Here is a 14,533-nt window from a genome sequence, read left to right on the forward strand (position 1 = left end):
TTTAAGATAAAACCAGAGAAGAAATAAGTATTAGTGACTGTTATTCTGCATTTTTTTCCCTTAGTCATAGTACCTAAATGTCATAGTGGGTTGAGATTCTTGCATACTGTCCCTCTTTCAGCACTGGTTAGCCATCTTTATTCTGAGTGTTCTTGGTCTGGTGTAGTCAGTGGATATTCACATGTGCAATATTTGTATTGTTTCTTACATTATGTTCATATATAACATGCAAGTGATTCTGCTGTCAGCTGGTTTGCAATAGCTCTAAATCATTATAACTGAAAAACTGAAACGAAAAAACACAAGGAGAGGAGAGAGAAGTAAGTGAAAAAATTGCAGTAACATTTTTACCTTATCACAGTGATGACACAATACTTACACAGTAGTGACTTTATGATGATTGTGAACTTACAGCTTGACTTTAGCATTGTACAGACTCTTCTTTTCCATCTCTAAGTTTTTTGCAGTGTGACGTATGAATTAAAGTGTTTTTTTCTTTTTTTATTTCACTTGCATCCTTAATCAAAAAGGATTATTACATGTAAAAAAGAGTCTAGAAGGAAGTATGGTCTTCAAGTTTAACTAGATCATTTGTTTAATTAGTTGTTTTCACAGGATAACTTGCAAAATACTAAAATACTGTTCTCTTTGCAACCATATACCACATATTCCTGGCTTTAAAAACACAAAAATACATGCTTGAGACCCCAAGCCAGCAGGGCTTTTTCTTTCTGTTGCTTTGTCATTATAAGTAGTCTGTGATAACTGCAGAGAAAGAGGAGTGGAAGAAGTGGAAAGATGGGGTGATGGAGGAATAGTATTTGGTGGTGATGGCATATATGGGAGGGAGGTTGCTGAGGATAGTAACATGCAGATGATCATACACAGTGTAGAATGAGCTGGGTGGCTCTATACCCAGCATGTTTGTAGCAAGGCCCATTTGTGATGAAAGGAGGCAGCAGCTTCAGCAGGGTCATAAAAAGGAAGTTTCACCCCTAGAGCTTTCCCTCCCAGAAGTGAGGTTGCCCTAGAAAATGAGATGGCTGTGGAATAACCTTTCCATTGTATAATCTTCATTGCTACTCGTGCAAAATTTTTTTTTGTTTTTAAACATAGAGTGATAATTACTATGTGTAATGACTCATCAAATATAATATGTTGAACTTTATCTAGGGGATGTAAACAAAAACTATTGAAATAGTGGTGACTAGCAAAAGACAGCAGTAGCTGTTAACTTAACCAAGTTGGAAATCCTTCCAATTTGAGCTCTTTGTGCTTGAAGAATACAATCTTTATCTGCAAGAAACGGACAAAGCAGTGGTATTAAAAGGAAGATGAGTGGCTCAGGCACGAGTTTTCAGACTGACATCATGACTTGTTTGAGCCAGACTTTCAACATGAACCATTCAGGTGCAAAGGAATCTGGATTTTTATTTCCAATTAGTCATTAATTCTTCTGTGGGTTAGGCAGCTTTCCATATTTGAAGAGGAGGTGTTGGAATGGCTAAGGTAGATTCTGAAAATCAGGAGAGAGCATGTTCTCAATGCAGAACTTTGATTGTATGCTCCAGTTAAGAAGTGTACATTATTTTTTGCTAGTATAGTGATAGTATTGCCATCAGATGGGGTGATAGGATACCTCTGTTTCACCTCTTGTGATGTCATAGTTTACATATATTTTGTACTGTACTTTCAACAGCGCAGTACAAAATATGTGATAAAGTTTAGCTGAAGAAGGTTAACTATTGCATTAGATTGCATTGTTTTAGTCTGCTTCACTAATAAATGTGCTCTTGGGAAGAGTGCAAATATTGGAAACCACCACTCTGCTGCAAAAAAAAAAGAAAAAGAAAGTAGCCACAGTGCTGAACTTTTACCTTTGCCTTGTCTTTACCTGTGCTTGGATCTGGGCTACGTGTGTCCCAGGCTTAGTCAGTTCACTTACTCGTTCTGTTTAAACCCAAGACTTTGATATAGCCGCATTATTTCATTACTAACAGAAGATTACCTCCCAAACCTGGAAACGCTGTCCTTTGCTGTGAGATGTTGGTTGCTCTGGGTGGCCAGATTATCTGCACTGTGTTTTGAGTGTTCCAACATTCTATGAGATTAAATTCATCCTTGTTGCCACTAAGTCAAAGCTGTAGTTTAGCAAAAATCAATTTGATGAGCAAAAGCTTGTAGATAGTCAGCAAATAGATTTTCTAGTCTAAGAGGAAAGCTGAGCCATTTCTTCAGAATCCAGATGTTCCAATATCATATGAAGGTTGGCTAGCCTTTTATAATCTGGATGAAAGTCTGTGCTGTACTTCTAGGATAGCAAGAAGCAAAGCTAAATTGCACACTTTTACTTAGTGGTTTTTAAGTTCATCTTGCTGCTGGCATGGAATGAATCTCAATCTAATCTAAAGTCTTTCGGAATTTCTTCTCTCAACTTTTCCCTGACTACCTGTAGTCCACAGCGCCACTTCTCTGCATACTAGTGCCTTATTTGGGACTTGTGTGGGGATTATTCACAAAGTTAATTGCTGCTGTGTAGCAGAATTTGCATTATATAGAGCTGCAATATCCTGAGTATGCAAATTGCAGCCATGACCGTGCAGTAATATGACTTGCAATAAACCATCTGGCAATCGGGGCAAGAAAGCAACTGATACCAGCATTCAGTAACCTGCAACAGAAAAAAGAGAGAGGTTTTTTGTAGATGAGACCTACTTTCACTTTAATATTACTCTGTATGAGTGTTATGGTCAGTCTGAGGACTGCTTGTTAGTAGCTCCCTACAAAAGCATATTTTGCTCAGTTTGCCATGGGAGAAGCAGCATCTGATCACTGTTAATAAAAGATTGTTTTCTTAGCGATTAGACACTCTCATACATTCGTATAGCCCTCTCTTTTTTTCTTAAATTAATACCAAGTTAACATTTTAAAGTAGATGAGAACTGTCATTAAAACCCTAAGTTGTCACAGTGACTAATTGAGCAACCTGACATGGAAAAGTGTGGTTTCTTTATGCAGACCTTGAATTCAGCTCACCTACATGACTGCTTTGGACAGATCATGTAATTTTTTCATCACTATTGGATGCTGGCTGCATTAGTGAGGAATTAAACACAATAGAAAGAAGAGAAAATAGAGCAGAGTAGTGGAGATTGAAGATGAGAAACTCTCTCCTGTTAGCAGATACCTTTTCTCCTATCAGTTTTTCTTTCTCAGTTTCTTACTAATTCACTCAGGGTCTATTTCATAGGCATGGGACTGTAGCAATAAAACTCATTATGTAAAATGACTAATAGGTAGCCACAGTGATTTCTTTAATCAGCACTACTTGACTTCTGATCCTCATATATCGAAATGTACCACTCTCAAAACCTGTAGGTTGTGTCTCATTGTGAAAGATAGGAGTTGGAGAGTATGTATCAAAAGCATAGTTAAAACATCCTTTCTTGCAAAAGTTGCAAACTTGGGAAACTCAGAACTAAGGTTACTCTTAATAGAAGTCCATGCATACTGTAAAATGCTTGTCTACAGTACTTTAACAACTTAATTCAGAAAGTATGATTTAGTAGACATTTGATTATGATTTAGTAGACATTTCAGTATTTCTGGTTCCAGTAAAGGTTAACTAAGGCTTTAAGACTGATTGGATTTTCCCTTTGTGACAGCAGTATGGGACAGACTATGGTGATTTAGATGCCTCTTTGTCGTATCTCACTGTAGTATGTTGTTGGAATTTTCTTAACTACATCCTTAACTTTGATGGCGAAGTTTCTCAAAGTTAGCTCTGGGACAACCATAATTTTATTTGAATCGTTTCTGTTACTGATACACTCAGCATCAACACAATATTACCTTGGTTTTGTGCAAAATTATTATAACAAAAAGTAGACCATGCTGCTGTGTGATAGTTCTTGTGACATGTACAGTGTATCTGAAATCAGGACTTCTTTATTTCAGTTTCTGAAGTTTAATTGAGAGCATAAAGATGTCACAACACACAGAGCCAGTTAAAACAGGCCTATGATGATTCTACGTTACCAAAGAAGTTTAAAGGAAGTTAAAAAGGTGTAGCAAATTTGGCATTTAATTTCAGAGCAAGGACTAGATTAAAAAGATTTATAGTATAGAAAAGAGGAGCAGAAGAAGCTCAGAACCAAAGGCAAAATGCCTTCCCCATTGTACAGGCTCCCATTCCACTTCCTCTGTATACAGTGGTGCCAGAGGGATGCTTTTATGGGAATCCTTTCAATCACTCATGTCCAAATTGATGACCTTGGAATGCCTACTGCAGTTGCACGTGAACCTTACATTTTGCCATTATCAACACTCGATGTGCAAGACACAGATCTTGATTGCAATCAAGATACACTGGCTTTGGCCAATCCAAACAAGTAAGTCTATGCTGATGTCAGAAATTGAAATCTTGCCTTCACCTCAGCCAAATATTTTGGTCCCAAGCATAGTGCCAGCATAAGGCAAAGGGTGCAAACAGGAGGGGGGAAAAGGAATGTCTGGCTGCAGAGACTTAAATCAACTTTCAGTGATTGTGAAACTGCATCCTGAGTCCAAGTGAAGAAAGTAATTACATGAAAATTAGCTTGGTAGAGAGGTAGTTATCTCAGCCAGCAAAGTGATTCCCTTTTGAACAGGGATATATTAGCAATGACATAACAAGAACCATGTTTATTATAATTTGATTTTTTCAAAAGTTATTTTAAAGATTTAAAAAGATTTAAAGATTTAAAGATTTAAAGTAATGATAGCTATGTAGAAAGTTTGAAGTTTCTGAATAATACAACCAGTAAGTTTTGTTTGGGACAAAGTGACCCTGATAATAAATTTCATAAAGAAACTTTTCTTTAAAAGTTTATCTTAACTGATAAATGACAACAGATTTATCTGTGAACCCTCTGAAAATGGTTTACTTAGCCAACACTGAAAGTAATTGCAAAGAGTTTGGGAATGATGAGCTGGTTCTGGATTTAGGGCTTTATTATTATTATTTTTAATTTAGCAAGAAAGAGAGACTGAATACCTGCTTCAAGTATGAAATACAGTTGCACTTCGGCAATGAAGCTGTAACCAGTGCCCATAAATAGTAATGACTTGCCACAGTTCTGTGCAAAACAAGAGTTGGCATGAAGTGGAGAGTTACTGTAGTCATTTTCAGTCTTGAGAAGTATTTTAAAAACCCTACAAAATGCTCACTTTGTAGTTATAGACACTATATTTAAGTAATACTGTGAGTGGTAATGTTCTTACATCTGTCTGGCGCTGAAAATATTTAAAATGGCGCTCAGAATGATCATGCATAGAATCTACTATTTTTTACTGGGAAAGGAATCAATACAGAATATCTTGCTTACATGGAATTTAGCAGGCAGTAGTGCTAAATATTGCTAAAAGGCACAATATTTTATCATGTCTTGCTTGCAACACGAGATTAATGTAGAGAGAAAGAACTGTTGAACTGAGACTGAAAAAAAAGAGATTTGTGCAATTCTGATCTCTGCTGCTGTGACCCCTTTGAGGTTGAGCTGTTAATCTGCTTTGGACTTTTCAAGATAGTGTCAATGTAATATGCAAATGAATTTTCAGAAGTGTCCCTACAAGTGCCGGGTGTCTTTAAATATTTTGCATCTCTAAAATTAGGCAAATAAATGTTAACATTAATTTCAGTATGTAGTCCTAAAAATCCTCATAGGAAGGTGCTGGCTTTAACTATTAATCATTGGTCTGAATGCCTGCAGAAAAGACAGGACACTGTTCTGTAAAATTGTGTGCATTATGTCCATGATTTCAAATGAAGAGCTGCCTTTCAAGGGCCTAGTAATACCATTATTCTTCTATGTGTCTGTTAAAGCAGCCACAAGTAAAGAAGATGGCATTGATATGGATACTGGTTGCACCTACATATGTGATGTCTTCATGGCTTCATGACAAGCTGTCAGTTCAAGATGTGTAGACCCAACATGCTTACAATCTCATTTAAGGCCAGAATTTCCTGATCAGAGCTTCTTTTTAAATTGTTACCTTTTTTTATCCAGTTTTTGTTGGATATTAATTCCAGTCTGTCATATACAATGATCAGAAAGAGTATTAACTTAGCAGGAGTGGTTCTCTTCCATGGTTTTCCCTGGCAGATGCAGAGAAGCCAGTAGGAATTGACATGTTTGACACCACTAAAATTAGCACATCAATACTTGTCCACATAGAATGATCAGCATTTCATACTCATTCTAAGTTTTGAGCTAAATCCAAAAGTGATCAAATGATAATTCAAATGTTTAAATTATTTTAAAGAATAAGTATTGAATGAAGGAAATAAAGTACAATTTTCTACCTCAAAAAGATTAGCTGACATTGTATAACAACACTTGAATATGCTGACTGCAGTCCTTTTCCTTAGGCGTTTTTTCTTTGCATTAGTGTGAGTAGTAGTGTTCTGCGTGGCATGCATCATGCATGCTGCACAGAAGCTGAATGGCCAGAATTCCTGAATTGTATCTGACTCATGACTCTTCAGCAATGTTTTTTTGCAGTGGAAATGAAAGGCAGGTATTAATTATAATTAACACAACCCCCGTTAAAATTGCAAAGCAACAAAATAGGGTTTTTTTTACAGTTTATGAAGGTTGTTGATAATGAATATTTCCTTCAAAAGCTGTGGCTATTGTTTGCTATTTTTTCTAAGATTTTTGCTCTTTAATTTAACAATGTATTTAAAATCTTAGTTTTTTAATAGCATACAGAAGAAATTAGGCATAAATATAACTTTCTTAATCAAAAGATTCTCAAGCGATTTATATCTAACAGGAAAAGCTGAAACTATAATCAAAAATGTTCATTCAAGATAAGGAGCTAATCTGGTCCATATGTATCAAAGTCACTGCTGTGTAAGTTGATACAACTCAAGGGAGTGGTAAAGGCCTAAAGACATAAGATATTTGTGTTTGCATTAGCTGTAAAAATGATACAGTTTCTTGAACTGAATTGTTTGTCATTTCTCAGAGGATTTCCACTCCTTGGCAGCTGAGTTTTGTCTTACTTGGCTTCTGCTGTTTCGTAACCAATGGCTCAGACATTTTTGCAAATAGATGCTAGTTCAGTCACCTCTAGAATATCTCTTATGCCCTTTGTTAAAATGTTTATTTCACTAATTTTTCACTCCGCACTGAAATTGTCTGTAACTTGCTTTTTCTTTAGCAGTCTGCTTATTTTTGAGCTTAGTTTTCTAATCATATACATGCTGTGGCATTTTTAATGCTTGACCTACCACACATTGGACTTTACAGATACTGTAATAAATTATTACCTCCTTAATAATTGTGTTCAATTTATGCAAGTAATGAGTCACTGTTTAGACTTTACTAGGAAGAGTTGGACAGAAAAAAATTCGATGTGGGAGTTGCCAACAATCCAGTGGTTAATTCTTTGGAATATACTAAAAGCCGTGTATAAGTCCTTAGCATGCATAACTCAGCCCAGGGTGCAGAAGCCCAGAGAAGAGACCTTGGTAGTGGGAGAAATCTCTCTCTCTCCCCCTCTGTGGAATTCCTTTGACAGCTTCAAGTTTGTTCCTATGCAGAACAAGATTTTTGAAATGATGGAAAGGTATGTGGTATAGCAAAACTGTTTTCCATCCAGTTCTACTAATAAATAAGTGAATTTGATTTGCCTTAGCAGCCTAAATTTGGGAAGGCTCAACTTGAATGTTATGCGCTGATTTATGTAACTTCTTATTTGAAGTTAATGCATCTTCTGATGAAAACCTGAATAGAAAATACTTCTTGTATTGTTTGTGTGGCACCTGGAGCAGAGCACTGTGGCTGTTATTTGTAGGATACAAAAAGCAATGGAGCCTTTCCTGCCTGTGGGAACAATATCATTTCCCACCTCTTATGTGTGATTTAACACTGAACCATGTCCTGCTGAGTTTTCTTATTTCTCAAAAAACAAAACAAAACAGCAACAACAAAAAAAACTAAGAGCAGATATTATTCACTTTGAGGTAGAATTGTCAATCATAAATTTTTACAGTTATATATTCAAATTTTTTTTGGAACAGAAAAAAGTGTGAGAAATGGAGGTTTTGCCTTTACGGAAATGGCAGGGGAGAAAGGCCACAAATTGGTAAATTTGTAACAACAATGTTTTAAATCAATAACCAATAGTTTTAAAACCCTTGGAATTTGAAACATCACATGAAAAATATATACTCTTATAGAGAATAGGACACTGTTTAGCAGGTACCGTAATATTTTCTGACAGTGAAAAGAAGTAAAGTAATATGGAACTGAGGTTCCCATACTCCATCAGGCTGAACAGCATTCAAAGCTGTAAATGTTCATGGAGTTTTCCTTGGAAGTGTGGAAGGATACAGACAATGTTCATCCGTATGGGAAAACTGTGACACTTTTTTTTCTAGGAATTGTGTAACTTTGCATTCTTGTACAAAGGTCCATCCTGGACCACTTCTTTAGTTTCATCTGCTATGACTTATTTTTAAAGATTGTAGATCCTTTGAGTTATGGACTGTCACTGACTATTTTGTTGACAGAGTCTATCCACAACAAAACTTTGATCTAAACTGGTTTTCAACTTTAACTAGTAATAATGTTGCTGAACAGAACATGATAAAATGTAAAGCAGAATAACTGCATATTAAGTTAATTACTTGATTATAGTATATGTTCTGAGCATTTAAACATCTGTTCTTACAGTTAATATGTGAATGTTTCTTTTCTAGCACTTTTGTTTCTCTCTCTTATTTCTTGCCAGTATTTTTAACAGTATTGGAGATAAACCACAGACAACCTTAATGCAGAATTTGTTTCATTGGCTGCTAATCAACAAGCACGTGTTGCACAAGAGCTAGGGTTTATAATTTACGAGGAACAGTTCGTACAGAAACATAGATTTTATGAGAGAATCTGGTAAGAATGGGTTTTTGTCTCTGTTTTCTCTGGCTATTTTATTAAGCAAAGATTGCAAATCCTGAGAAGAATCAGGATGTGTAATGATGCATGTATATGAATGTATAATTATGACATACTTTGGGACAGCATGCGATAGATCAGATTATTTTAAACCAAGGCATTCGTTGACTTCATTAGTGATGTTAGATCTCTGTGAAAAACTATGAGGCCACTGGGAGATGGAGAAGAGGAAATGAGAATTGTTAGGAAATATGGGTTGAAAGTTGCATTTACTTATTGTGGTCTGTATTTCACTGTGAAGATTTTGAGGGATGAGGTTGTTCAGTTTTACCAAAAAAAATAGATCAGTGGAACAATGTTTCTGAGCATTTTGTGGTTTGTTATATTGATGCTTTCAGATAGAAGAGATGAAAAAGGAGACAGGCAATAGGATGTTAAAGCTGTAGAATTAACTGCCTGTTCAAAAAATCTTCAAGGAAACCCAGTGAGAGACTTAGGATCAAAAATATCATTCCCTTTTTCCCAATTATATTAGTTGGCTTAATGATGTATGCTAAATCCTAAGTCTTCCTACCAATCTTAGACCTGTTGTATCTTTATATCCTTACAACTTAAAAGAACTCTTCTGAGAGGATGACTCTTTTCTAGAGAATTGCCAACAAAATTTAGACAGAATTTTTTTAATGAAAAAGATAACCCAATTTTGCTGAGAAAAACTGATTATCTATACTTAGTATGATGAAAAAGTCTGATACAGCTCAATTGCAGCATTTTCACTAAAGTATTATAAATTTATGTATTTATACTCTCTCAACTATAATTGAACTGTATCAACTTGCAGAGGAGATGTAAAACTTTTCCAGCTCCACCTCAAAATAAAGATTTCTATTCTGTAATTAGCAGGCAGGCAGGTCTGATGCTGTATATTAAGAAGCTGTTTATTCATACCATCCTAAATTCAGTTTTATAAGACAGTTCTCGTCACAGAGATGATTCAACATTTAGACATTTAAAGCCACATGAATGTATGTCAACAGTTTTTTCGCATTCCTCAAGACAAGCACAAATAACTTCAGTATTGAAACAATTATATGCTAATCTGCCTACTGTTAAAGGCCGTCTGCTCAGGCAGCCAGATGTTATGTTATCATCCATTTCTAAACAGTGACTTTAATGAAAACCTCAGAACAGGTAGTACAATTGAAATTACAGATAGAATTGAAATTGCAGATAAAAAATATTAAACAGGTTTTTGTGATTGTTCTGCTTTCAGTGACCTTAATTGTCTATTCCAGACCAAGGAATAGTATGATCCAAAAACATTAGCAGTTTTGCTGAGAAATTTCCTTTTTACCAATGCCTTTGTTAGAAGGACGGTAAAGGCTATAGTGAACTTTAAGCCTTTTAAAATCTGCAGCAGTAGAAGTCTGTCTCTCTATAACAATGAATATCTACAAAAAGAAAGGTTAAGGGTAGGTGAGAAATATATTTTTTTAGGTTTTTTTCTTTCTTCTTTTGGCAGTGATGATGTCTGTTTTTTGACCTAAAGTAGGTGGAGAGAACTAACTGTACATCCTGCTTACATAAAAGCTAATCAGTATTTTAACAGGAAAAGTCAAACATCCTTGAATTAGTTATAAAATATTTTATGTATTTTGTGTATACCCTTCCAAAACTGCAGTAGTGTGTGTGCTGTTAGCAAAATTTGCACACCGAATGACTTCTGTGTTTTTTGGGTTATTTCCTTCAAGATCAAAAGTAATCTAGGTAATAGGATGGGCAGGGCAATGGAGGGAAATGGGCACAGATTCAGTCACCAGTTTGAGCATGTGCATTTCAAGGTTTTGGTTCAAGATACGATGTAAGCTTGCAAAAATCTTCAGTGCCTCCAAAAACCAGTCTCCCTCTCTTGTCTGCCTGGCTGTTGCTTCCTCCCTTTGTTGCCTCTCCTCCCTTTGGTACATGCAGCTGTTCATGAATGGGACTGTGAATCTGAGCTAGCTGAAAATCAGTTTTTCTTTATTTATTTTGGTTTGGTTTGCAGAGTTAGTTTCCATTTAGTATGTTTTCTGAAATGGCAGCCCAACTTAGTGCACCCAAGAGTAATGATACTCCTCATTCGTCTCAAGGTACTAACAGTAGGCTTTTTGGGGAGAAGCAAATACAAATTAGGAACTCACCCTAAGTGCTCAAAACCATCTTCATTTTGAGCTGATGCTGGAAGTGTATGGAATCATGCAGAAGGAAAAATAAGCAGGCAGGGTTACAGAAAAAACCTGTACCAAAGGTTGGGGTGGGGGGTAAGAGATTTTTTTTTTCCCTTCTCTGTGACAAGGGGGAGTGTAGAACACCATGCCAGCAGTTTATGATGCACCCTTGAACCAGAAAATACAGGAGGCAAAAGAATGTGGATTGAACTTTCCAGAATCTAGTGTGTTGCAACTGACTGTGTGTATGGGCAGATAGATTGCTCCATCCATCCATCAGCGAGGGAATTAGTTTGCTGCAACAGCAGTGTTTAGAAGACTGGTAGATCAGGCTGGTTTTTGTTAATGACCTGTTCCTACTCATTATCAGTCATTATCACTACATTTTCAAAGCAGTTACTCCTAAAAGTTTAAAGAATGCTCTTCCTATGCAGCCTTTCCCGGACGGTTCTCAGTTCTCGGTGTGGCCTTGAATAGGCAGTACCTGCAGAGGTGCTCCTGGGTTCTCCTGATACTGCAGGACTGATTTCTCAAGCAAGCTGATGATAAAATTTTCTTAATTTTATTTCTTTTAAAATCCTTCCATGCATACTAATCTGTGCAGACTAATCATCCTATGTACTTGCTCCATATTTACGTAGCTTTAAGAAGGTCATGCAACTACATTTGCTTTGATATTGTTTTATCCCTGACCTCATATAGCTTACAGAATGCAAAAATATCATCTTTTGCTGGTGAGAAAGAGGAAGGGAGATGAGAAGGGATTTACTTTTTGTTTGGCACTACCTTTGCCCTCAAAGTAGAAAAATTGATTTCCCTTTCCCAGGACTGCTTATTTTGGCTGTAGGAGCTAGCTGATGAAGCTTCAAAACTGAGACAGATGGCACGCGCCTCCTTGTGCTTGGTTTGCCAGAAAAGAGGGACACAAGATTAAAAAATATCAAGTATAGTGTGTATCTTTTCTTTGCTGCTTGAGTGACTTCCTAAAGAGATGTCCTCTCTGGTTGGTGCTAAAGGCTTTTAACTAGTAGGACAGGATTGCAATGCCACTTCCTTTGGCACACAAGGAGAAATGGAAAGATTTCTACATACAGCGCCTAATATTCTAACGCAAAATGTGGAACTGGATCTCCTTACCCACCAAGGCATGACACAGAAGTTGATTAATTTCAGAAAATACATCAGAACAATTTGCCTTTGGGGAGGAAAGGCTACGTATTCCTTTTGTACATGCTTTGACAGTACTGTTTATCAGGGTCTTTGTTCCATATAAAATTGATAAAGAATGTATTGAAATAAAAGATCAACCAAAAGAAATTTAAGAAGCTGAGAGAGGTACTAGCCAAAGCTTTCATCAGAGCAAATCAGGAGATTCACTGTCACACTAAATCAAATACTAGTGTCACTGCTCAGGACATGTCTGACAGATGTGAAAGTATCCTCCAAAATTAATGTATTCTGATTTTTACAGTGTATGTCCTCTGTATAGTTAAATGTGGTGATTCTGTGGATGGGGCATGGAAATAAAAAGAAAAGAATGTGAGCAGAAAGTTAGGGATTTATCATTTTTAATTTACAAAGAATTTCTACAAAGTGAGACAAATGGTGATAGGAAAAAAAATGATACTCACAGATTTAAGAGCAGAGGAGGCAACTATACCATCTTCATGTGTGAATTCCTGAAGGAAGGAAAGAGTGAAAGAGACATTTTAATGTATTTTGTAAATTTTAAAGTAGATTCTAGGGCGCTGCTGCAGTAGAAAATTAGCCGTGCTTTCTTTGACCTCCAGGACTATGCAACTGTAAAACCTGTCAGTTCGTGCATCAGGCATATAATTTGCTTTTGAGTAAGATTTATACATAGAAAAACATCAATTTTTATTATTTTGGAAGATTAATTTTACATAACTTTCAGAACTTTGATATTAAGTAGAAATTTGAGTTCAAAGGTAGGATTTTCAGTCTTCTCAAATATGAAAGAAAAAGTACTGGTGAAAAACTTAATAGATTAAAATTCTTTATGTAGGTAAGAGGGAAGACCATGCATATGTAGAGTTACCATCTTAATGCTGAGATGTCTTGTCTCTCGTATGGGTTTGTTAAGGGGAAAAAAAAAATCTTAGGAAGACTTGAACATAAGACGAAAGTTTAGTAAACAGACAGTTGCTGTATATGCCCTGTTGAAGGGAGCTTCACCTATGTTGCTGTAGACAAAATTCTGTGATAGGCTCAAGCTCAATGGATTTTCATCGTATTAAAAGAAAAAAATGTCATGGTGCATCAACTTTTCCATGGACTTGATTGGTTCTGAGAACATATTTAACTACTTTTTGAAGCAACTGTGTTATGTAAATTTTCAGGAGAACATTTACAAGTCTCGTACATTGGTAGTTGGGGAGAAGTGGTACTGCGCATTTTTCATCAAGTCCCTAAACACGAAGATGTTGTACCATAGGAAAAATACAGTCAGGAAGTTGTGCAACCAGAAGCTTTTAAGAGAAATATTTGAACAATGATTGAGACTTACCTGGCATAAAGTTCAGCTCAGCTCTTTGGAAGAGCTACAGGTAGTTTTCATGAGCTGAAAACATAAGATGAGAACATTGTCGTGTTCTGCCAATACTCATTTTATTTGGAAGACGTGTTCAGTAGAGTCTGGATAGATAAATGTGCAGATATGAAGTTCCTTTTGATAGTAAGGACTCTGAAGTGTTACAGGCATTCCAGCAGTCCATAATAGGGGTAAACATAGTTATGCAAATGGTAGTTGGGGAAAACAGTAGGTAACTCACATAATTCAAATTGTGAAAATAGACACAAATGAAAAGTTATATTGGATTGCAAGTCAGAAACTATGTAGCTTTGACTTGAAATCTGCAATGAAATGAGGGCAGATTATCTATTTCTTTATCATTCTTTCTGGTAGTAATAAAAAAAAGTAACTTAACATTGAATATGTTAAATATTCATTTAACAAGGATAATTTCTGAATAGCTAGTTTACTGGATACCTTTTTGTATAATGTATGTGCAAAAAGTAGCTAAACTGAGACCCACTGGTTACATGTTCATATGCCAGTTACTTTCAGAGTCCCAGTACCTACTGTCAGGGTGTCATCTTTGTTTAATAAAATTGTTGCTGCAACTTACCTTATTGCAGAAACATCTAACCATCTGCATTTGATGCTACCAATCTATCTGCAGTTGGTCTTGCCCGTGCTTTAAAAAATGATCTGCAAAAGTAGAATCTCACACTTGGGCAAGGACAATTGCTATACAGGATGCTATAGCTTGTGAAGTTTAATCATAAACTTGTATAGTTATACAGCTACTTGTTTTTATTATCCCCCCGTTTCCTCCTGAGATATGCCAGTTTCTTTTTATTGAA

At 36.1% G+C, this 14,533-nt stretch overlaps 1 protein-coding gene across 4 annotated transcripts in view; it reads left to right on the forward strand.

Moving 5' to 3' along the window:
- The window catches only part of PALLD (palladin, cytoskeletal associated protein), a 162,168-nt gene that overhangs the window by 39,138 nt on the left and 108,497 nt on the right, over nucleotides 1-14,533 (forward strand). The window contains exon 1 of one of the 4 annotated variants that reach the window (XM_064510942.1): nucleotides 7,385-7,614. The exons of the other annotated variants lie outside the window; for them this stretch is intronic. Within the exon in view, the coding sequence (XP_064367012.1) occupies nucleotides 7,400-7,614 (215 nt within the window). The 5' untranslated portion in view covers nucleotides 7,385-7,399. Of the gene's footprint in view, nucleotides 1-7,384; nucleotides 7,615-14,533 lie in introns of those variants that run through there. 4 annotated transcript variants of the gene reach the window in all.

Source organism: Dromaius novaehollandiae, chromosome 4 (assembly GCF_036370855.1).
Source record: "Dromaius novaehollandiae isolate bDroNov1 chromosome 4, bDroNov1.hap1, whole genome shotgun sequence".
Classification (NCBI taxonomy): Eukaryota; Metazoa; Chordata; class Aves; order Casuariiformes; family Dromaiidae; genus Dromaius; species Dromaius novaehollandiae.